Source organism: Cygnus olor, chromosome 1 (genome assembly GCF_009769625.2).
Source record: "Cygnus olor isolate bCygOlo1 chromosome 1, bCygOlo1.pri.v2, whole genome shotgun sequence".
NCBI lineage: Eukaryota > Metazoa > Chordata > Aves > Anseriformes > Anatidae > Cygnus > Cygnus olor.
In genome coordinates, this window is record NC_049169.1 from 32,721,401 (window position 1) to 32,733,972 (window position 12,572).

General features: G+C 37.6%; 1 protein-coding gene across 1 annotated transcript in view; it reads right to left on the minus strand.

The window, feature by feature from the left end:
- Positions 1–12,572, minus strand: part of NELL2 (neural EGFL like 2) — a 148,290-nt gene that overhangs the window by 66,049 nt on the left and 69,669 nt on the right. Inside the window, exon 12 of the mRNA XM_040551661.1 lies at positions 10,943–11,071. Within this exon, the coding sequence (XP_040407595.1) occupies positions 10,943–11,071 (129 nt within the window). The remainder of the gene's footprint in view (positions 1–10,942; positions 11,072–12,572) is intronic.

Here is a 12,572-nt window from a genome sequence, read left to right on the forward strand (position 1 = left end):
AAATTACACTAAGATAATTGATAAAAAAGGGATAAAGTGTCAACCAAATCACTAGTTGCAAAGAGAGTGACCATACTAAAAAAAAAAACAAACCACCATGTAATTCCATACCCCCTTTCGCCCACCATATGCAAGCTTTGTATACATTAGGTTAAAGTATACAGATCAAGAAAGACTGAACTGGGGCAAAAAGGGAAAAAGCTCAGCAGCTGTTCTCTTTTAAAACTACCAAAATAAAAGTCTTTTCATCCTGCTTACTGGTTGAAACGCTGCTTTAGTCTTTTATTCACCTTTAGACACAAACGCACTAATACAACAGTAAACCTGATGTATTTCCATATCTATGAAAGCCTACAACATTTATCTTAATTTTCCCTTGCCAAAAAGCCTTGTTAGCATATTAATGCGCATTAATGTCTCACTGTTTAGTCAATAAGATCCTGAAGTCAGTCAGCTCAATAGGATGAATGCACCACTCCACTGGTTCTAAACATCCAACAATAAAGACCTGTGTGCTTTAAGTCTGTGATGTGATACTGAGCCACCAGCTGGGATGTACTGACAACAATGTAGTCATGGAGATCATCAATCTGCTCGATTCCCGGTGGAGCAGATAAAAGAGGAATCTCTGGGAAAATTGGTTAGTGCAGAAGTATTTGGAATCTGCACTTCAATGATGTATTTATAGTTGCAAAAACATCAAAACTGAAGAAAGTGCCTTTCTTTATCCCTTCAAGAGCTCTAACAAAATTTATACAAAAATATATAACCCAGGAAAAGTTTCCCCATCTCCCTCACACTTGTACCTGAATGAGTTTGCTTCCCCACAATGAAATTCCCGGTTATGTTTTACAGCCCCGTTAATAAGAAGAGAACTTGACCTGCAATATATATATCATTGCTGACCAAAGCTAACAAACAAAGTCTCTCCTTAGGCCTCGCTATCCATCATTGCCCTTATCCACCACAAAAGCCTGCCAGAACAAATGAGGCTGGTGCTAAGTCAGTAAATCTGGGCTGGAAAGTAAAGAGAGAAGGCTGCTTCCAGAAGCGAGGATGCTTTATAGATAGCGTCTTGCCTCCAGCCATTTTCTTTAAAACTCAATGGTTATCTGGCATAAATGATCTCCCTGGTCACACTTACAGAGGCATATGGTTGACAGAGAGATGCTCTTGCAGGATTTTTGCAATGGATAATATTAAGTATCTACAAGGAGAGCAAACAGGAGCATCAAGAGTTGTATTTCTAAAAAAAAAACTTTCATAAGTGCATCATAAAGTACTCTTAACACAAGAGCAGAGTAGATTACACTTACAATTAAGAAAAGAAAAAAAAAAAGGATACTTTTTTTTGTTAATGAAAGGTTCCATTTTGACAGCCCATAAATATGAAGCTCCACATTTACCTGCAGAACAGGGCAATGCTTTTCCACCTCTCCCACACAAATTCATCAGCAAAATTCCATGCCAACATGAAGGCTCCACTGCTAAGTGTGAGAGCATTATTTACCCACCTACCATTCCTGTGAGTCTCAGGCCTCTCTGCTGAGAATCCCAAGGATGGGTGCCAGTAACAGCACCCACTGCAAAGAGCCTTCAGACCTTTTTTTTTTTTTTTTTTTTTATCACTACTGACCTAACTTTCAAAGAAATAGACAGGCTGAGAAAGGTTAAGACTTTCTCATCTGGTCCCTGACTTAGGAAAAGGGCATCAGAAGATCATTGCTTATTAAGGAAGGACAAAAGAGAACGAACAGAGACCAATCACAGCAACTGCTACCAGGGAAAATAGGTGGATTCAAAATCAACACTATCTGCCCTGCAACCTTCTCATGGCCACAAAGGACAAAAAGTTCTGTCGTTTTTCTTTCTCTTTGCCTTCCTTCCACTGACAGTGTTCCTTTTCCCACCTTCTGTCTCTGGCATCAAGCTTTCCCTGCTGTTTCCCCCACTCACCCACCTTCTACCTGTCTGAGTAACTATGGTCCTGTCTCCAGACTTTGCTCATGTTGTCTCTCACCCTATCTGCAGCCCATTCCTCACCAACTTAAAAGAGAAAGGATAGACTCTTCTTCTATAGGTTTAAAGCAAGCTCCCCCCAGCTCACCCACATGTGAAAGTGTTTTTTTTCCTTTCACCACCAAACGTACTGACTCATCCTCAAATACTTCTTTCCAATTTGCTTAAGTTTAAAAATCCCCAGTCCGTTGCTCCAATAAAAATGTTCTTAGTAGGGTCTCTACCACTTTCCCCAGCTGTACTTCCAAGCTCCTAGTCTCTCGAGGCTCCCTTCACGCTCAGCTACAATCTGGTTTCTATATACCCTGCATACTTTGCTTTTCACAACGCTATGCTCCTCATGTTATACCCTTTCTCAGCTGCTGTCCAAGAAGACAAAACACCTCAGGGCTCTGGCACAGCCTTTGCTCCACCTCCTTCTACCACTCTTCCTAGGCTCTCCATCAGCAGGCAAACCTGTCGTTTAACCACCACTGTTTCTCCAGTGAGTCAAACCAGTTGCTGTGCTTCTGTCTTGCTTTGCTTTGCAAATCCAGTGCAGCAGATTTTTCAACTGATATATTCCACTTCAGTTAAATTGTGCATTTTCTCTCAATCTCCCACATTATTTATCCCAGATTACTGTATCACTATAATCGTCATCACTCGTACCCCCTGAAGATCATCTTTGATTCTTCTCCTTATAGACATAGCCCTGTACCTCACCACTTTGGTGGTACCAATAGACAACAGAAGACTATCTCCAACAGCAAAATTATTCAGTGGTCACATGTATGCTGTCTACCTCTGCTGGCTCTTTTTCCATTTGCTTGTTTGTTTTTCCTTATTTTTTTTTTCCCTAGAGTTGTTCATCTGTTCTCCCCCCAAAAGAGAGAAGCACTAAAACCTAAGGAATCACAATATAATTAACCTTGTGAATCAACTGCAAGAACATAGCCCATGTATTGGGTTCAAACAGATTAAAAAAAAAAAAAAAACTACAAAAAAAAAACCACCTTCCACATATGGTGCTCCCAGCAAAGAGCCTGGGCTGCTGCTAACTCACTGTAACAATGCATAGAGAGGGTAAAAGCTTAAAATTAGAGGAAATGGGCAGCTACTTGTGTCTATTGATTTTTATTGAATTATTAATGGACTTTAAGAGAAATTGAGTGAGTTGGATTATAAGTGTTAGCACTGTTGTAATTGAACTAATAAGAGGTTGTTATAGCTTGACTAGACTGCTAAAACATCAATTAGTCTAAAAATAAATTACAGTTATTGGATCCTCATATAAGCTGTGTTCTTTCCTTGCCCACAATTAAACTGCTTACATAACACTTCCACACATTGTACATATCTTGGTGTTTCTCCTGTCACATTATTTTACATTTCTGATCTTTGCTTAAGTTCACGATTTCTCTGCCCATCTCCTGCAACCTGATTGGTCTATTAGGACAGAAAACATGCTTAAAATAAAGGTAAAGTCACTCTAGGTCTAGATTGTTTGACAGAAGCTCTAGATAGCTTTGGAAGGACACAATACAACATTACAGCATTTCAGAAATACCATTTTCAACAGTACATAGAGTTGTTTTTGTTTCAATTTGCCCTAGTTTTTGGAAGGGAAGACAGACTGTTGAGATAAAACTGTCCTCGCTAAACATGCAGTAGGAGATATTGTTCAAGAGCTACCAGTGCCTCTTGGAAGAAAATGAAATCTTCATCTCAGCCTCATGAAAACATTGCTGGACTCCACAGACATTATGCAGTTTGAAAATATAAATCACAGGAAATTTTTGAAAACAAATACTGTCTGCCATCATGTAATGTTTTACTTGGCAAACTGCATCTTCTTACTATTTAATATCTTATAATTAATTCATATGGTAGTGTATACATGATAAAACAAGTAATTATATATAGCTCTCTGTCAGGCATGAAAGCATCCCAGGGGGCTCTCCTTAGCCACCAAATAACTAGTCTGATGTAGCTGCACACTGAGAATAAAAAAGATGTTGTATATGATTAATTAGTGAATTCAAAAAATCAGAACAACTTAGTGAAACTACAGTTCGTTTTCCATTCCCCCCTTCAGCAGTACACTGGGTTTGAAATAGGTTTTAAATTTGAATTGCAAAATAAACTTTTCTTTTTTGCTGAAAGTATGACAGTATCTCATCATTTTCAACTGTGAATTTCAAGATTTTAACAATACTTGCCACAGTTAATGTTTTTGTTTTCCTCTATTTAAAAATGAGAATAAGAAAGAAAAGTGATAAAAATTTTATACAGAAACTACAAATATATATCAGCTTGTGCCACACGTGTATACTTTAAAACTCCTTGTCGGAAGATAGACGCAGGCATATAGGATACTATCTGTGGTAAGGGACCATGTGTGTGGGTTAGACTGCATTTGGGATTTGGGTTGGATCTAAAGTATGTAACATATTCCCACAAGCTATTCAGTAAAATACTGCCTGTTCTATGGAAATAAGTGGAGATATCAAAACTCATCTCTCTCAAATGATGCCTCATAAGTTACAGTATCATGGCACATATAATCACTGTGGCTGTTATTGCTCTGCATGCTTTATGAAAGAGTCTATTTTAAAATCACTTTGGTTTAATGCCTAGCATTTCTGTGCATTTGTTACAGCTCTTGGGGATCCAGCCTCTATGGATTCGAAGACATATTGCACATTTAGACTAAGGTTTGAAAAGTTAGGTAAGCGATGGCTTTGGGTAGTCTTCAGCACAGAAGCAGCATCTCTTTCAGTAGTCATCTCCCAGCTACTAATGGAAACTGGAGATAAAAGTAAACAAGAACTAGATTAAGGCTTTAGTTTCTTTTCTCTTTGCTTAGATTGCAGATTTAAGCATTTTGTATAAAAACATTAACCTTAATTTCTCTTTTAAAAACAAAATGCAACATATGCTTTTATTGCAGGTAGAAAATGGTTGTCCGAAGTAAGACAAAAGCCTGTCCTTAGCAAGCACTGGTAGTGCAAAGAATTTAATAGAGTTTCCATGAGTCTCTCTTTATATGATTTATTTATTTCTATTTTTATTTTTTTATGTTAAAAACATCACTATCAATTCTGGTTATGGGTAGATGATAGAATCGGTCTGAACATCCTTCCCATAGAAGTAAATAAAATCAAATAACACTGAATCACATCCTGTAATCTGTAAATGTACAAACTATTCCACTGTTACAGGCAGTGGTACAACCTGTACCCAAGTAAGTACCACAGTTTATGTACTGATGTCAGGCATACTTCTGGTACTTGTTAAGTTAGGAATATATTTTATAATCTTCCTGCATAAGAGCCATGGCAGACAAGAAGGACTCAGCCCACCCTAAGCCATACTGACACATTGGAAGTGGCCTGAATATTCTTCAGATGTAGATTTCTCAGTAGCATAATGATGGAAATAAGACATTTTCTGCTTTTGCTAAGAAAAATATATTAATAATTAATAATATATTAACTGTTTAATATTAGTATTTAATATTTAATGTATAATATAATTAAGTTTAATTACTTTTTAATGGAGATTTGAAAATAACATTCCGCTTCCCTGGAATGAAAGCTTTTCTATCTGCTTTATTAGTTTTCCAACAAAACCCAAAATGACAAGGTAATAATTCAAATACAGACAGTTAATGCAGATAGGAATCTTTATTTCTTAACTATATGTGATACTATTGCTGCAGCTCACTTACAAAAAGGAATTTACATAAGGAGAAGCTCAGGAAGTCTTCTCACTTTAACAAAACTGACAGTACTGCAGAGCTCCTAGGTAGTACTCTCACCCAAAGAGTATCGTGCATCCTGCAGAGACAGCAAGACTAGCAAATAGCAGAGTATTAGTTAATCACAAGATTTAAAATAATATATTTAAATACTTGGGGGTTTATCTCAATTTCAGATGTCTTTATCTGATTTACTTATATTCTTCTCAATATTGCACTCCTTAAGGAGCAAATGTGTCATTGATTACTGCAGTTAGCCAATATGATACCAGGTATATTTTATTGTAATTTGATTATTACTTCTCATTTTTGTAAGATTTCTTCTCTTAACTGCAATCTGTAGAAATCAGGCTCAATCTGAAAACTACTTTATTTTTGTGGTCTGGTTAGCCAGTAGATAAAAACAACAAGAAACAGTAATCTGCCTATTACGTAAGTGATGAAGTGCAATGTTTTTGTTGTTACATTGTTGTGTTTGTTTTTTTTTTAATGTATTTTTGGTGTTTGTGGTTTGGGAGTTTGTTTGTTTGTTTGTTTGTTTGAATAATATACTAGCATTTTTACACAGATGTGGATAAATGTAAGCTTCCATTAGTAAATCTTTCCAAGCAGAATGAGAACATACAACCCTAAACTAAGAGAAACCTGATGACGTCCAGCCAAGTGTTGCTTCTAAACTACTTTGGACATCTACTCTAGAAAGAGAGGGTTCATCCTCTAAGTCTGCTTACTTCCTTCATCCGAGGATTATTCAAATCCAGACAGCTTATTCAAATGCAGATCTCTACACTGAATACCATCTTCCCTAGAGGGAAAATCATCAGTGAAACTCATGTAATGCTCAAACATAAACAAAGTCACTCAGTCTTTGGTCTCATTTCAGCTGCTGCACTTGAAACTGGGACAAACATGGCAACAGAAGAGAAACTAGGAGAGTTATTGAGGAAAAGAGGTAAATTAGAAGTAAAATGGAAAATGGTTCACAAAGTTATGTTTAGTAATATTAAATGCTTCCAAATATTGTTAGGATAAGTTAGCTATGTTGCATACTGTGCAACTAGAACAACTAAATTCCCAAATATCAGAAAATAAATGTTATGGCCCACACAACCATATCGTGGATTTGGGATGTATGGAGGGTTGACCCAGGTCAGCAATCAAGAATCTACCGGCCACTCATTCCCCCTCCTTTAGCAGTCTGGTGGAGAGAATCAGAAGAGCAAAACCAAGAAAACGTAAGTTTAATAAGTGAAGGAAAAAAAGAAGGGAAAAAAGAAGTCATGCAAAGGCAATAACTTACCACTTGCCATGAGCAGACTCAATCTCCAAACAACAGCCACCTTAGAAAGACTACTCCCCAGCTTTTATTGCCAAGCATGACATTATATGGTATGGAACAACCCCTTGGTCTGTTGGGGTCAACTGTCCCGACTGTGTCCCCTCCCACCCTTTTGCCCATTGCAGCCTACTCGCTGTGTGGGAAGTGAGATATAAAGAAGGCACTATTCAGCAACAGCCAAAACATTGGTGTGTTATCAACAGTGTTTTAGTAACAAACCTAAAACACAGCACCCTAAGGGCTGTAATGAAGAAAATTAACTCCATCCCAGCCAGACCCAAGACGTGATGTAAAATGGCCTCTGCATCAGGCAAAATCCTCTGGATAAATAATGAAATAACCTGTTTTTCTCAGATCATGCTCAGTCACGGTGCTTACAAAAGACCACTGCATTCTCCTGTCTTACTTGTGCCTACCAGCAGACTATTTTCAAACCATCTTATTTCAGCAGATGCCTAGTCTTGCCATCTGGGTGCATTTCACTCTTCTAGATGCATCAATGTATCCTGATAGCCAAAAGTCACAAACTTTATCCTTAAAAACTTCATCAGAAATCCACCACCACAAATGTAGTGGGCACTGAACACTCTTTGAAATATATCCTGGAGGGTGATTGTCAGTTTCAGAGGACTGCAGGGGTTGCTTTGAGAATAACTAATTATACGTCATCAGAATATCTGGTTTTGTAAAATGTTGATGTTAAGTATGCTATATGCCAAGGATGCTATATTGAAAAGTACCTACATCTGAACAACACAGCATAATCCATACCCAACCTATCTGTAAAGTATCTCAAACTGCTTAACACCCTGAGGCAGAAAGTAGATTTCAGAGTACTTGGAATAAGGTTTAGGGCGGGTAAATGAAGAAATCCCAACTCTTAAAAGTATTGCTTTTAACAGTCCTCCAAAGGAAAGGTAAATGTGACATAAATATTAACAAATATTATTTTTATAAAACAGAAAGGTATCTACCATAACAGTATCTAGAGACATCACATAGCCTTGGAAAAGCATCAGTTCTTTCCAGGACAGAAGCCAAACTCTTCCATCATTCAGATGAAATTTATGCAGCTTTTCAAGACCCATACTGAAACCAGCTTTAAATATTTTATTTTTGTTCTTCTACCTTAAGGAGAAATTCTACCAATGGGAGCATTATTATTTCTGTTTATTCTTTGAATTTTACAGTGCTCAGGAATGAATCAGGATTGGTGAAGTTTGGCTCTAATGCAGAATAAATGACATCCAATTCTGCAGTAAATTTTGCTTGTTAAGTGAGAACATAGAAACGGCTATCATATCCATAGGCTATAGCCATTACAAAATGCCCTCTCTGAAAAGCTTTGTGTTAGCTTGACATTTCTTCACTTTGTATTGTTAGTAATTAAAGCCACAATAGTATCACTGTGAGGAATGGGTCTGTGCTGAGAAAGAGAGCTTGGGACCATTTGAGCCATTCAGGATGACGGTCAGGACTCTGAAAAGACTTGGTATTACATTATTGCTAATGTGCCCTTTGTTACTACATTGCTTAGTATTAAGACAAAGCTTCCTTCCAGAAGAAAAAACTCAGTATCCAAAGAGGTATTTGGGCTGGGAAAAGGGATACAATAGTAAAAGCACATCTCTGAAAAAAACACAGGTATTTCAGTCTCCTTCGTCCCCTGCCCCCCACTTCCACAAAAACAATCCCAAGATTCAAATCTGTGACCTTATTTCCCCTCTGTCAGCATATGACCTCTACACCCAGCCAGAGATGGCCAGCCAAGAGCAGTTCTCAAACCATGTGCAAAAGGTGCATAGTTCAAGTGTGGTGCTGCAGCCATGGCACATAACAGGCAGCACAGCCATGCTGTTCTGACTGCTGACTGAGCTTCATCCTTGCCTACAAGAACTTCATCTGACAGGGACCCAGTCTCATAAGCTTTGCTAACATGGGTACATCTTCCTAATGGGACTTACTATCTTCAATGTGAGTGTTACTGGATCAGGTCCTAAATCATACACATTTTTAGGAGGTCACTGTCTGCATCCATACATAGTAATACAATGATTATTTTAATGTAAATAACATGACCCAACCTTCTATTCACTTTTGCAAGTTTTTTGAAAGTGCAGAAGTAGATTGATAATTTCCACACAGAAACAATGTCATATGCCCATATGGAAGCACTTGAGCTAAGTAATCTCAAAAAATCGTCATGCTTAATTCAGGTATTGCACAGACTGGTAAATCCTCTTATAATATGGATGCACCAACCTTGCATATGATAAACTACTGTGTCTTCATCTAAACATTTCACCAACAGTGAAATCAAGAAGCTTCCTATTTTTAACTTATTACATGCCTGGCAAGTTCTACTCATAGCAACAGACTCTAATTTGAGTGATGTGGAGATCACTAAGAGCATAACTTGTTTTTCTGCTTTCCAGTCAGCAGAGTAAGAATACAGCTGCAGGGGAGAAAACAAAACAAAACAAAACAAAACAAAAAAGCTTCTTAAAGCACACGATTTCACTCTAATTCCACAATTTCAACAACTCCCTCAAAACGGTAGTGGCTGATGAAATCTCCCTGAAATGCAGTTCTGCAGTCTAAGCCTCTGCGTAGTCTCCAAGGACTGTGTGGCAAAAAGTGGCTGATGTTGCAACACAGACCAAGCTATACAACTGGTCCTGATGTCAGATGCCTTCTGGGACAGGATGAGGGGCAAGGGATTTGTTTCTGTATGACTTAGTTCTAATTCTTATAACAGATTTCCATCAAATGGCTTACCATAAACATTAAGCAGAGATGTATTTGAAGCTGAATTAATCGCACACACATTTCCTGAAAACAGTCATGAGTTCTCACATCTAAATTTACAGATGAGCATTACCACCAAGGTTAATGCAGCTACTAATTCAAGTAAGCTGCAGGCATTAACTTTTGCAGAGTTCAGCCAAAGAAACTGTCTTAAAATGCCTCAATCCATCCCACTTAATTGAACATCACCAGAGAACAATCCAGGTATTAGGTGGGACTACAGAGGACCTTAGACTCTACTCACATATACTTAATTTTCAGTTCAGCTGGCTAAATCTGAACCAAACTGCTCATTAGTCAAAGGCCATGCTGCTGGCAACACTTAGGCTTTACTGTAAGAATGACTTGATAGCACACCGGTATTATATATGTGATACCAGTGTTTTGTGCTTGCAGAATCAGGGGTTTCACAAGAGCAACAGTTAGCATAAAAGCAGATTGTGCAGAGGACTTTGGCTTTTGCTGCTGCAGTGGGGATGGTTTTTCTTTCACAGGATTACCTGAGAATTTAAAACTACAAATCTTAGGAGCATCTCTTATTAAGTAGCTTGTTACTCCCTGATACCAAAAGAGTCACTCAAATTATAAATCTTGACTCAGTATGATTAGCTAGTATCTAATTAATACTAGTATCTAGTGTATTGTATTTACTTACTTCCTGGGTTGAGAGAATAGGAACAGACAGTGGCGAAAAGAGAAACTATCATACTGAAATGCTATTTAGAAGGTTGACTTTTAGGTTGCCTGAGTATCTGGATATCGTGAAAATAAAGGAAAACTTTCCTATGGAAGTATGCTTCTAATTCCAGACCTCAGCCATAGCAACGTGCAACTTCTACACTGATCAGAATTTAAAAAACAAACAAACAAAAAAAAACCACCTTAATTGGAGAGAGAATTATTTTAGCTGATTAATATGCTGCATATCTAATTCATTCCATTTAATAGGCACATGAGTTTGACAACTCATGAATTAATACATTCCTTCCGCAGTAAATAATACAGTGGAGCTAAGCATCTTTGCAAGGTGTTACCTTCACAGTAGGCATTGTCCTCTCGAAGGGCTCTGAAGCCATCTCGGCAGCTACAGACAGCTCTGTCATCCAGGTTTCGGCAGACAGAATGCTCCATGCAGTTGTGTCCTTCGGTGCAGAAGTCGTGGCCTGTTCAGAAACAAATATGATTGAGGGTTAAAAAGAATCCAGGGATTATAAAACATCCCTGTCAAAGACAGGCCTATCTTTTTTTCAGTTAGGTCAAAGAATGCCTTTCTATTGTTCATGAGAAAAATAAATTGTACCAAGCATGCAGCAGATGAAAGGAGTAGTAAAGGCCACAAGAACAGACTGTCTCTAGGTCTTCGATTCAATTGCAGGTTATGGCACTGATCTGAAGGCAGCTGGGTAGGGGGTAGATGGCTTGCTTAAATCCCCTTACAGTCTCCTTGTCATTGTTAAGTACTTTTACAGGATACCTCTTAATTATATACATATATATATTTTTTTTTTTTTTTTCTGGTCAGACATTTGTAAAAGAGCTCAGTAGCTTAGACAGTCGTTAGTTTATTAACTAATGGGATTAGCCCAATCCCTTTTTTTTTCTAGCACTTTTTATTCCCAAGATTATTTACAATCTTTCCCCATTTAACTAGAAGTCTTTGATTAACATTGACTTGTTTTGCTTTTTTCTTCCCCTTATCTTTTCCTTTCAAGCTCTACTGACTGAACACTCTTCCCTGATTGCCTCTGCCTTTCCATTTCAGAGAAACTTATTTTTAAATTCTCACCTTTTAGCCTTTCTTATTTTCTTGTATACCTATTTTTGCCTTTCCATTTTTCCTGAGTGTGACTGCTTTCTATTGCACCTTAATTATGAATTTTTCAGATTCTGAAGTTCTTTTCCAAACTAAAAGATTTAGAGTGAGCCTTTCAACTCAATAGATACTTTTTTCTTTTTTTCTTTTTTCTTTTTTTTTTATACCTTGCGTATATTCTCATGAAATCGAATGTTGCTGAACATCGTTAACTCAGCCTTTATTATGTGGAATCCAATCTTGTTGCAGTAACTGACTTGAAGCTTCCAAACTTCCATATCTGTCTATTAAGGTGTGAAGTTTGTCCCCTTCATTATTTTCTCAGTAATTTAATTTGATTAGTTTTCCTCTGTAACTGAAACATCAGAATTGGTCAAGCAACTATACTTCACTGCTCTTTGCCAATAACTATTTTCTTGTTTCAAAATCCCCCATAGGAGAAGTGGACAACATAGCTCAGGCTCAGAGGACCAGGATTTCTGTGACAACAACAACTCCAGAAAGCAAGCTGAAATTTTGTTGCAACGCTAGCCTGTTGTGATATAACAAACATATTTGTTAGCAGTAGGGATTATTTTTATCATCACTCCATCTGGCTTCTGCTTCATATTTTGATGTAGAATTGCTTCTATGCCTAAATTATATGAGTAAGTCAGAAATGCAAATGGCAGAATCTGCCTGGAGGTCAGATCAAAGGTGTGTTTTGCACTTCGGCAGTTCACAAACAGTGTGAATCAACAGAAATGAAGCAAAAAAGGACAACAGAAAGAAGAGCACATAATGGCAGAAGGTTTTAGTACTTCAACCCAGTGACATGATCATCATGATGCAAACATCACAGACCTACTATG